The 12,500-nt window shown below is 38.2% G+C and overlaps 1 protein-coding gene across 1 annotated transcript in view; it reads right to left on the bottom strand.

Moving 5' to 3' along the window:
- Positions 1-12,500, bottom strand: part of LOC143041526 (zwei Ig domain protein zig-8-like) — an 815,605-nt gene that overhangs the window by 147,029 nt on the left and 656,076 nt on the right. Inside the window, exon 3 of the mRNA XM_076213506.1 lies at positions 7,986-8,062. Coding sequence (XP_076069621.1) covers positions 7,986-8,037 — 52 coding nt within the window. The 5' untranslated portion in view covers positions 8,038-8,062. The remainder of the gene's footprint in view (positions 1-7,985; positions 8,063-12,500) is intronic.

Raw genomic sequence — 12,500 nt, forward strand, 5'->3', positions numbered from 1 at the left:
CATTCCTGAAAAAAAGGCCTAAGAGGGTCTGGGAGCTTTGCAACCAGTACCCTAAGGTTTGGGTCTTTTAATGTGCGTGGATGTGGTACAGATGAGACTAAGAGGGAAGAGGTTGGCAGTATGTTTGTGAGAAGAAAGATGGATGTGCTGCCTTTGAGTGAACCTAAAATGAAAGGAAAGGGCAACTGTGAGTTTGAGAGTGTAGCTGGGAGGTACTCAGGAGTGAAGAGGGGACGAGGGAGAGAAGGGGTGGCTATACTAGTATGTGAAGAGATATGTAAGCGTGTAGTGGAGTGGAAGGAGGTTTCATCAAGGTTGATGTGGATGAAGGTGAAGCTGGGAAGGGAGATGTGGGTTTTTGTAAGTGCGTATGGACCTGGTAGTGAGAAGAGCGTAGAGGAAAGGGAGGTTTTTTGGGTAGATATAAATGAGTGTATAGAGGGATTAGGGAGAAATGTCAATGTAGTTGTATTGGGAGCCCTTAACGCTAGGGTAGGAAATGAGCCAATAGACGGAGTAATTGGGAAGTATGGAGTTCCAGGTAAAAATCGTAGTGGAGAAATGATGGTGGAGATGTGTCTTGATAGAGAGTTGATGATAGCTAATACAGTATCTAAGATAAAAATCAAGCATAAGTACACATGGAAGAGAGTGGTGGATTGAAGGGTGGCAGATAGAGCGTTAATGGACTATATAGAGGTGACCAGGAGTATGGTAGGAAGAGTTAAAGATTTACATGTTCTAAAGGGAAAGAGTGGGGGAATATCAGATCATTTTCTAGTGGAAGGTAAAATGAGTGTGGAGAATAGGTGGAGAAAGAGGAAAAGGACAGAAGGTAGGGAGGTACTTAGAGTGAACTGCTTAAATGAGGAAAAAAAGGAGAGTGAGTTTAAGAAGACACTAAAAGAAGAGTGGGAGAGAGTAAAGGATAGAGTAGAACTAGTAGTGGAGGAGGAATGGGGATGGTTCAAGGAGGGAGTCATAAGGTGTACAAAGATGGTGTATGGAGCAAGGAGGGCGGGAGGAAAAAGAAGGAAGGGTAGTGAGTGGTGGGATGAGGAAGCAAAGAAATGTGTAGAAGAAAAAAGCATTCATTCATAGATTAGCTGCAAATTAGGACGAGGGAATTGTATGAAAGGAAGCTATGCATAAGATAAAGGAAGCAAAGAGGAGAGCAGATGTGAAATGGGGTAAGAGTATGACAGAAAATTTTGAAAGCAATAAAAAGATTTTTTGGAAGGAAATTAAATAAGAAAAAGGATGTGAATCAAGTAGAGATGAAAAGGTAAAATGTGCAGATGGAGAGATGTTAATGGAAGAGAGGGTAATGAGAGGAAGGTGGGCAGAGTATTTTAGGGAGTTGCTAAATGTGAAGGAGGATAGTGAAGGAAAGGTAGTTGCAGTGGGAAGCGCTAAGAAAATGAGAGTGATGAGTGAGGAAAATGGAGGAGAATTAGAGAAAGATGAAGTGAAAGCAGCTGTTAAGATGATGAGAGCAGGTAAGGCACCTGGTCTGGATGGATACCATGAAAAACGTCTGAAGAAAGGAGGTACAGTGATGGCGGACTGGCTGGTGAGGTTATTTAATGTTTGTTTGAGAAAGGGTAGAGTGCCGGAGGATTGAAGGAGTGCCTGTATAGTTCCGTTTTACAAGGGAAAGGGGGACAAGTGTAAGTGTAGTAGTTTCAGAGGGATCTGCTTGTTAAGTGTAGTTGGGAAGACGTATGGGAGGGTCTTTATTGAAAGGATTAGGAGAGGAACAGAGAGAGTAGTTGGTGAGGAACAGTGCGGGTTTAGGACAGGCAGGGGTTGTGTAGATCAGATCTTTGTGGTAAGACAGATATGTGAGAAAGGTAAGGATGTTTTTTGGGCTTTTATTGATCTGGAAAAGGCTTATGACATGGTAGATAGGAAGGCACTGTGGGAGGTACTGCAGATATATAGGATAGGAGGAAAGCTGTTAAGAGGAGTCAAGAGTTTTTACGAGAGTAGTAGAGCTTGTGTTAGGATTAGAAATGGAGAGAGGGAATGCTTTGAGGTAAAGGTGGGACTTCGTCAGGGATGTGTTATGCCACCCTGGTTGTTCAATCTTTACATGGATGGGGTGGTGCGAGAGGTGAATGCAAGGGTAGTGGGTCAGGGGTTAGAGATGGTTAAAAATGGAGAAAAGTGGGAGGTCAGCCAGTTGTTGTTTGCTGACGACACTGCGCTTGTAACAGGATCAGAGGCGGATTTGAGGAAGTTAGTGACAGTTTGAGAAGGTGTGTGAAAGAAGGAAGCTGAAGATAAATGTGTGTAAAAGTAAGGAGATGAGATGTACAAGGGGAGAGAGTGACAGCAGGCTGGAGGTGAGAATTAAGGGTGTAATACTAGAGGAAGTAGATAGTTTTAGATATTTGGGTGCGAATGTGGCAGGAAAGGGAGGAGTGGCAGTGGAGGTAGAATGTAGATTGAGAGAAGCGAGTAAATGCCTTGGTGGATTGAAAAGTGTAATGAGAAATAGACATCTGGGAATGGATGCCAAGAGGAGGTTATATGAAGGAGTGATTGTACCAACAGCATTGTACGGGGCAGAAACACGGAACATAAGAGAGGAAGAGAGAAGGATTTTGAATGTATTTGAGATGAAATGTCTGAGAATTATGATAGGGGTTACTAGGCTAGATAGGGTAAGAAATGAGGTGAGTAGGAGAACAGTGGTGGAAAGGGAACTGGGAGATAGGGTTGATGAAAGGGTATTAGGATGGTTTGGACACATGGAAAGAATGAGTGAAGAAAGATTAGCAAAAGAAGTATGGAAGGCAGAGGTGGAAGGAGTGAATATGAGGGGTCGTCCTAGGATGAGATGGATGGATGGGGTGAAAGTGGCATTACAAAAGAGAGGAATGTCAGTGGAAGAAGGACGGGAGAGTACAGAAGATAGGGGTGAATGGATAGGGGTAGTGTATTGATGATGCTATGATGCATGAGGGGGAGTGGGTGGGGGTGGTGAGGTATGTATGAGAAGAAAATTGACGCAGCCCGAAGGGATTTCTCCCATTCTTCTCCTTTTCTGCATGAGGGGACGGAGAGGGGGGGGGGGTCTCCGAATTTATGAAGCGGCCTTGTTGTGGATGAGTTGTGTCTTGCGACACTGCTTCTGACCCAGGGCAGTGGACAGGATGTAGGGATGACCCGTCATCCAGGAGGTGCCAAGATAAGAGGGAGGGAGGAGGGTGGAGGGGAGTGGAATATATGGAAAATGGAATGGGTGGGATTGGTTTCTATGCCTTTTTTTTTGTGGCTACCCCCATGTAGGGGGAAAAGCCTTTGGTATATGTATGCATGTATGTATATATATATATATATATATATATACATGCATTCATACATACATACATACATACATACATACATACATACATACATACATACATACATACATACATACATACATACATACATACATACATACATACATACATACATACATACATACATACATACATACATACATACATACATGCATACATACATGCATACATACATACATACATACATATATACATACATACATACATACTTAGATACGTACATACATACGTACATACATACATATACACATGCATATATATACCAAAATACTTTTTCCCCCTTATACGGGGTGTAGCCAAAAAGAAAAACACATAGAAACCACTCCCACCCATTCCATTCCCATAATATTCCACTCCCCTCCACCCTCCTCCTTCCCTCTTATCTTGACACCTACTGGATGACGGGTCATCTCTGCATCCTGTCCACTGCCCTGGGTCAGATGCAATGTCGCAATACACAGCACATCCATAGTAAGGCCGCTTCATAAATTCGGCGACCCCCATCTATGTCCCCTCATGCAGAAAAGGAGAAGACAGGGAGAAATTCCTTCGGGCTACGTCAATTCTTTTCTCATACATACTTCCTCACCCCCCTCCCCAACCCACTCCCCCTCATGCATCATAACATCATCCATGCACAACCCTTTTCCATTCGCCCCTATCATCTGTCCTCTCCCGTCCTTCCTCAAGTGACATTTCTCTCTTTTGTAATGCCCCATTCACCCCATCCATCCATCTCATCCTAGAACCCCCTCCTCATATTCACTCCTTCCACCTCCTCCCTCCACACCTCTTTTACTTATCTCTCTTCACTCATTCTTTCCATGTGTCCAAGTATCCTAATACTCTTTCATCAACTTTATCTCCCAACTCCCTTTCCACCCTTGTTCTCCTCCTCACCTCCTCATTTCTTACTCTATCTAGCCTAGTAACCCCCATCATACTTCTTAGACATTTCATCTCAAACACATTCAAACTCCTTCTTTTTTCCTCTCTTATGCCCCATGTTGCTGCCCCGTACAGTATGGCACAATCACTCCTTCATATAATCTCCTCTTAGCATCCATTTCCAGATGTCTATTTCTCATTACACTTTTTAATCCACCAAGGCATTTACTCGTTTCTCTCAATCTATGTTCTACCTCCACTCCCCTCCCTCCACATTCAAACTCCTTCTTTCTTTGTCTCTTATGTCCCATGTTTCTGAACTGTACAGTGCTGTTGGCACAATCACTCTTTCATATAATCACCTCTTTGCATCCATTTCCAGATGTTTATTTCTCATTACAATTTTTACTCCAGCAAGGCATTTACTAGTTTCTCTCATTCTACATTCTACCTCCACTCCCCCTCCTCCCTTTCCTACCACATTCGCACCCAAGTATCTAAAACTATCCACTTCCTCCAGTCTCTCACTTTTAATGCTCCCTTCCAGCCTGCTGTCACTCTCTCCCCTTGTACATCTCATCACCATACTTTTGCACACATTTATCTTCAGCTTCCTTCTTTTACACACCTTCTTAAACTCTGTCACTAACTTCCTCAATCCCTCCTCTGATCCTGCTACAAGCGCAGTGTTGTCAGCAAAGAACAACTGGCTTATTTCCCACCTTTCTCCATTTTTAACCATCTCCAACCCCTGACCCACTACCTTGCATTTACCTCTCGCACCACCCCATCCATGTATATATTGAACAGTCATGGCGACATAACATATCCCTTACGAAGTCCCACCTTTACCTCAAACCATTCACTCTCTCCACTTCTAATCCTAAAACAAGCTCTTCTACTCTCGTAAAAACTCTTGGCTGCTCTTAACAGCTTTCCCCCTATCCCATATATCTCCAGTGCCATCCACAATGCCTTCCTGTCTACCCTGTCGTAAGCCTTTTCCAAATCCATAAAAGCCCAAAAACAATCCTTACCTTTTCCTATAGTTTTCTCACATATCTTTCTTACCACAAAACTCTAATCTACACAACCCTTACCTGTCCTAAAACCAGTGTTCATCACCAATTACTCTCTCTGTTCCTCTCTTAATCCTATCAATCAAAACCCTCCCATAATCCTTCCCAACTATACTCACCAAGTTGATCCCTCTGAAACTACTACACTCACACTTGCCCCCCTTTCCCTTGTAAAGCGGAACTACCCTCTCTTAAACAAACATTAAATAATCTCACAAGCTAATCCAACAGAACTGTACCTCCTTTCTTCAGACATTCTGTATGGTATCCATCCAACCCAGGTGTCTTACCTGGGTATGTGTATATATATGTATATATATATATATATACATATGTATATATATATATATATAGATAGATAGATAGAGATATATATATATATATATATATATATATATACTTATATGTATATATGTTTATATATATACATATATATATGTAATATATATATATATATATATATATATATATATATATATATATATATATATATATATATATATATGGGAAAGGTGGAGGGGGAAACACGGGTCTTTATCTGATTATCGAGTTTATTCCTGACCGGTTTCGCTTACAATAGCTTCTTCAGAGGAGTGTTACTCTGGGTCGAAGTTGGCGGTGTATATAGTGAGTCAGACCCACGTTCCCTCCTTGCGGAGTGGTTGGTGGCTGGTTCCAGTACATGTCAAACAGCATAGGTACAATATAATACAATAATAGTAATATAATAATAATACAACACAACACGATCTATGATACAATATACAATATAAAATATAATATAATATACCAAATCATATCATGATATGATTTGGTATATTATATTATATATTATATTTTATATTGTATATTGTATCATAGATCGTGTTGTGTTGTATTATTATTATATTACTACTATTATTGTATTATATTGTACCGATGCTGTTTGACATGTACTGGAACCAGCCACCAACCACTCCGCAAGGAGGGAACGTGGGCCTGACTCACTATATACACCGCCAACTTCGACCCAGAGTAACACTCCTCTGAAGAAGCTATTGTAAGCGAAACCGGTCAGGAATAAACTTGATAATCAGATAAAGACCCGTGTTTCCCCCTCCACCTTTCCCATAATTTGTCCCAATGTCTCTATATATATATATATATATATATGTATACATACATATATATATATATATATATATATATATGTGTGTGTGTATATATGTATATATTTATTCTTTGTATATATGGGCAGGAGATTTTCTCTCAAGCATGTTTGGTTAAATTTAATGGTAAGATTATTATTGCAGAGTTTTATATCTGCATTTTCTCTTTCTCTGAGAACCTTTTTCCCTTCCACGGGAAATTGTCTTATAATGTCACCATATGACATTGTTTTGTATGTTACTTTGGGCATGGCTTTACCAAAGTGAATAACTGGCCAGAACGCGTTTTCACACTACTTAGTGCTTCATCAGTGGCTAGAGTGAGAATATCTGATTGAATTTTTGTGTTTATATACTATTAATGGTGGTCTGATGTTTCATTTTGAGACTTCTGATTGGCTAGTGGGCTAGACTGGGACTCCCGAACTATTCTATTTCCTCATTGGTCGGCTGTTGTGTGACGTCATCAGTATCGTACCTTCTTTCAGGGAGCTTAGATCTCCTTACGCTAGGAAGGGCCTCTAAATCCTTAGTTTGTATATTAAGATTGGAAGCACTAAGTAGTGGGAAAACGCGTTCTGGCCAGTTATTCACTTTGGTAAAGCCATGCCCAAAGTAACATACAAATCAATGTCATATGGTGACATTATAAGACAACTTCCCATGGAAGGGAAAAAGGTTCTCAGAGAAAGAGAAAATGCAGATATAAAACTCTGCAATAATAATCTTGCCATTAAATTTAACTATATATATATATATATATATATATATATATATATATATATATATATATACATATACATATATATATATATATATATACATATATATATATTCATATATATATTTATTTATATTTATATATATATATTTATATATATATACAGTATATATATGTATATGTATATATATGTATATTACATATATATATATATATATATATATGTATATATATATATATACTTTAAAAACCCACTGTTGATTTGATATGAGAAAAGAAAGGAAATAATGGTTTCCGTATATTTCGATCCCTTGCTGTGATCCTCTTACAGCGGAATATTCCGCTTGAAGAGGATCATAGCAAGGGATCGAAATATACGGAAATCGCTATTTACTTTCTTTTCTTATATCCAATCAACAGTGTGTTTTTAGTGTATATACTATTGTGTTACGACATTACTGGACAGTGATATTTGAATATATATAAATGTATATATATATATATATATATATATATATATATATGTATAAATATATATATTTATATGTATATATGTATATATAAATATATATATATATATATATATATATATATATATATATATATATATATGTATGTATGTATGTATGTGTATACATACATATAAGAATTTCATTCCACTGCAGCTCATGGTACAAGTGGTGTTTGGTGTTTCTGAATATTTGTTTTATTCGTTTTGCTAACTTATTACATTATTCACTTGTAAATGTATACGAATTGTAAATAGTTTTGTACTTGCCCAAGTCATCAAACTTACCTTCCCTTAGGAGGAAGCCGGAGACGCCGAGCAGCAGCACGAGGAATCCCATGGCGCCCTCAGCTGTTGAAGGCCATCTGGAATAACAACAAACCATATTCAGTTTTTTTACTCAAAATAAAGTGCCGATGTGAGAGAAGTGCCTTTATGATACTAATAAAACAATTATTAATATAGTGCAATTGATGTGAAATGGCTGAACACTTTATATATCTGCAGAAAAAATTCTGTGTATAAATTTATCTTTTGAATAAACTTGAAAAAATTGCTGAAGCGGGTTGTGAGAAGACTTGTGTTAACTTTCATTCTATTTTTCAAGTAATACGACCCTAAAAAGAAAGCACTAAACACCATAACCTAAAGATATTTTTTATATTTACTATAATATTTTACTAATACATTTTGGGTTTTAATCATGAAGATTAATAGAGGAACAGAGGGATTGGTGACGAAAAGTGTGGATTTAGGAAAGATAGGGGTTGCGTGAATCAGATTTTTGTGGTATGACAGATATGTGAAAATACTTTAGCCAAAGGTAAGGATCTATTTTGGACCTTCGTGGATTTGAAAAAATAAATAAATAAAAATTATTACAGATTGGACAGGAAGGCACTGTGGGAAGGTTTGCAGATATATGGGGTCGATGGAAAGTTGTTGTGGATAGTCAAGAGTTTTTACGATAGTAGTAGAGCGTGTGTCAGATTTAGGAATTGAGAGAAAGAGTGGTTTGAGGCAAAGGTGTGGATGCGCATGGAATGTGTCATGTCGCCATAGCTATTCAATGAGTGCATGGATGGGGTCGAACGAGAGCTAAATACGAGGGCAATGGGCAAGGGATTGGATATGGTTAAAGCAATTTGAGAAAAGTAAGTGTGAGGTGAGCCAGTTGTTTTTTGCTGACAACACTGCGCTTGTGTCAGTGTCAGTGGGGGATGAAGGCAGTTAGTGACGGAGTTTGGGTAGGAGGAAGATGAAGGTAAACATGGATAAAGTTAAAATGATTAGATGTATAAGGGGAGAGGATGGTAGAAATTTGAAAGTAACTCTTAAAGGAGAGAGGCTAGAGGAGTGGATAGCTTTATGTATTTGGGGTTGAATGTGTCAAAAAAGAGAGAAGTAGATAGCTTTAGGAATTTGGGGTTGCATGTGTCAGAAAAGAGAGGAGTGGATGTGGATATAAATTGTAGATTGAGAGAAGCAAGTAACGGCTTTGGAAGGTTAAAAAGTGTAATGAGAAATAGGTTTTTGGGAAATGATTGTGCCGACAGCACAGTATAGGTAGAGACACTAAATTTAAGAGAGACAGAGAGAAAAATAAATTAATGTGTTTGAGATGAAATATCTTAGAAATATGGTAGGGTTGCAAGGTTGGATAGAGTAAGAAACGAAGAGAGGAGGAGAGCAGGGGTGTAAAATGAAATAGGAGGAAGGAAAGGGTGGTAGATGGGAATGGAATGGTTGGGGATGAAATGGGTGGGGGTGGGTATAAGCCTTTTGACTCTGGCTACTTATTTGGTAAAAGAGAAAATTCATTGGTATATAGATTGATTCTTAATATATAAACTTTTCTTGTAAGGCCTTGGAAACGGAACCTGTTGGGTCCAGTTCCCTGTCCTTTGTCACCAAAACAGAGACCATTGTAATAGAAAGACAAAGAGATCTTGAAAAATTTCGTACCCATATGTTATTACCATCGTCTTACACTAATAAATTTCTTACAAAAGTTTATTATTTCAATAATAAAATCATCTAAACTTCTTGGTGTATAGTTTTTGTTAACACCAGCACAGATACGATTAAATTCGAAGAAAATTATTGGTTAATCATTCTACCTGCATAGTACAGTGTGTACGTTTGGTTTTAGCTGAACAAAGAAGAGCGTATTCAACTGAGAATTGGGTCCGTGGCTGAGAAGTCTATGTTTATAAAAACATATTGAAATAAATGTTTACAAAGGTCACCAATATCATGTACAAGCACAAGTTATTCTATTGACGGTCTACAACAAACTGAAACACACACATGCACAAAGAGAATAAGAGAGAGAGAGAGAGGGGGGTGGAGAGGGATAAGCCTGAGAGTAAGAGAGAAACATATACACGAGCACCATCGTTTATGTTTTAAATATGCAGTGACACTCTTGAGCCGCCTCTGATCTGTATACAGCAAAGGGTCAATCCCTCTGGGTTCTGAATATATCCTATATTATAGAATTTTTCTGCGTTACATAGAAAACCAAAGGCGTAAAGGCCTTTAGGTGATACCAAGCCAACTTTCATATATTGTCATTGTTTATACTATCAGTGATTCTGTTATCGAAAACTGTTACTTTTTAATTCCAATCATAAATCTTACACCTCTTATATCGCTGATGGTAGATGAATATCTTAAATATGTATTGGTTTTGCAAGAGAGTTTGGCAATTTTATTCACACGATTGGTAGAGCTAGTAATGCAGTAAATAACTAAATCTCACCAGTCAATGTCTTTAATGAGATTCAGTGACCATACGGAAACGGCACATTCCAAATCCGGACAAACTAACGATTTATATAGCTTGTTAATGAGTTATCGACTTTTGAAGTAAATAAAAAAGAATTGCTCAACCAGTCACAGAATCTTATTTGCTTTCTCAGACACTGAAATACACTGATTAGATTATTTTAGATCATTACTGTTAATTACGCCGAGATCCTTTTCATTATTCTCTTTTGTTAACGAATTTTCAAATAACTTGCAATCGTACTTATTTGTGTTAAATTGCATTAGCCACTTTTCAGACCATGGCTGTAATTTATCTAAATCTTCTTGAATATATAATTGATTTGAATGATCATTTGCCATTTCAAGCAGTTTTGTATCATAAGCAAATTTGGATACAATAAATTTTAACCGTGATCCATATCAATTATATATACAAAGAATAGAAGTGGACTAAGAACGAAACCTTGAGGAACTCCACTCGTAACTTTTCCCATGCTAAAGTTTGCCATTTAAAACTACAGACTATTTTCGATCATTCAATCAATTACTAGTCCAACTTAATAGGCTACCACTTACTCCATATGAAGCTAATTTAGTAAGTAGCCTTTCGTGGGGGACGGTATCAAAAGCTTTTGCAAAGTCTAGATATATTAAATCTATATTGTTTCTTATGTCATAAAACGAAATGACCGTGCTGTAGAATTCGAGTAAGTTGGTCACACAGGAACGTTTTTGCCTGAACCCATGCTGGTTATCATCTATCAAACAGTTACTTTCTAAATGATGTTCGATAACATCTCTCATGATATATTCTATCATTTTTCCTACGATTGAAGTCAAGCTTATAGGCCTGTAGTTATTTGGTTTCTTTTTGTCACCTTTTTTGAATGTGGGAGTAACGTTAGCTCGTTTCCATTCTCTTTGGACTTCTCCGAATATGACGGATTTCTTGAAAATAATTTCTAATGAAACAACAATCTCATCTTTCATTTCTTTTAAGAATCTTGGATGCCAACCATCAGGCCCTGGTGTTTTATAAACTTAGGAGCTTTTCTATACCCTTTTAATATTTTCTTTTATTATATTTATCGTAGTGCCGGGTTAACAGGACTTATTACGTCAAATACTATACGGCGAGCTGAGGGATGGAAACCGCTATCTGGGAGGACCAAAAAAAGCGGTTTAAAGACCAAATAAAGGCCCGCAACGTCGAACAGGGATATCCCTCGATAATTCCCGCATTCCGATTTCTGTCCTTTTCTATTGTAGATCATTACAATCAGAGGGTCCTTTAGGGACTGAGGTATGAAGCCAGCCTCCCAGATAATTTGAATCATCAAGTGGAGGCGTTTCATCACGATGTGGCCACCAAGATTTAAGAGCTCTCCCGGGATTCCGTCATGGCCTAGTACTTTATTGTTTTTCAGGGTATTGCAAACCTTTAAGGTCTCGGTGAAGGACGGTGTTAGGCTCAGATTTTTGAGTAATGGTAAGTTAGGAAGTCTGTCAGTGAATGTAGGGTCTATGGGGTTGTTCTGCTTTAGAAGGCTGCTTGGGTATTCAACCCAGCAATCTAGAATGCCTTTTCTGTCTTTGATCAGAGTAGCTACATTAGCTGACATCAAAGGAGCTATGGTGCTTTGTGTTGGACCATATGTAGTTTTGATGGCATTATAAAAATTTGCTGGTAATTTAATTCAGCATATTGCTGGATTTCAACTGCTTTATTGCACCACCATTGATTTTGTATTCTACGAAGGGCCCTTTGTGCCTCTTGTCTGAGTGCTTGGAACTTTTGTTTGAGCAAATTTGAAGTTGGATTGTTTAGGGTAGCCAAATGGGCATTGTTTTTGCTCCTTTGGAGATTTAGGATGTCTGCTCGACTTTGGTCGAACCATTCTTGGTGGTTGCGAGTCGAGAATTCGAGGGTATCCGTTAGGGTGGAATAGATCGAGTCTGAGAAAGTCTTCCAGCCGGATTCGATTTGTTCAGGAGTTTGGTTAAAAACAATTGGTTCTGGGAGTTGGGAAA

The sequence above is a fragment of the Oratosquilla oratoria genome, chromosome 31 (assembly GCF_046742065.1).
Source record: "Oratosquilla oratoria isolate Oo_2021 chromosome 31, ASM4674206v1, whole genome shotgun sequence".
Lineage (NCBI taxonomy): Eukaryota > Metazoa > Arthropoda > Malacostraca > Stomatopoda > Squillidae > Oratosquilla > Oratosquilla oratoria.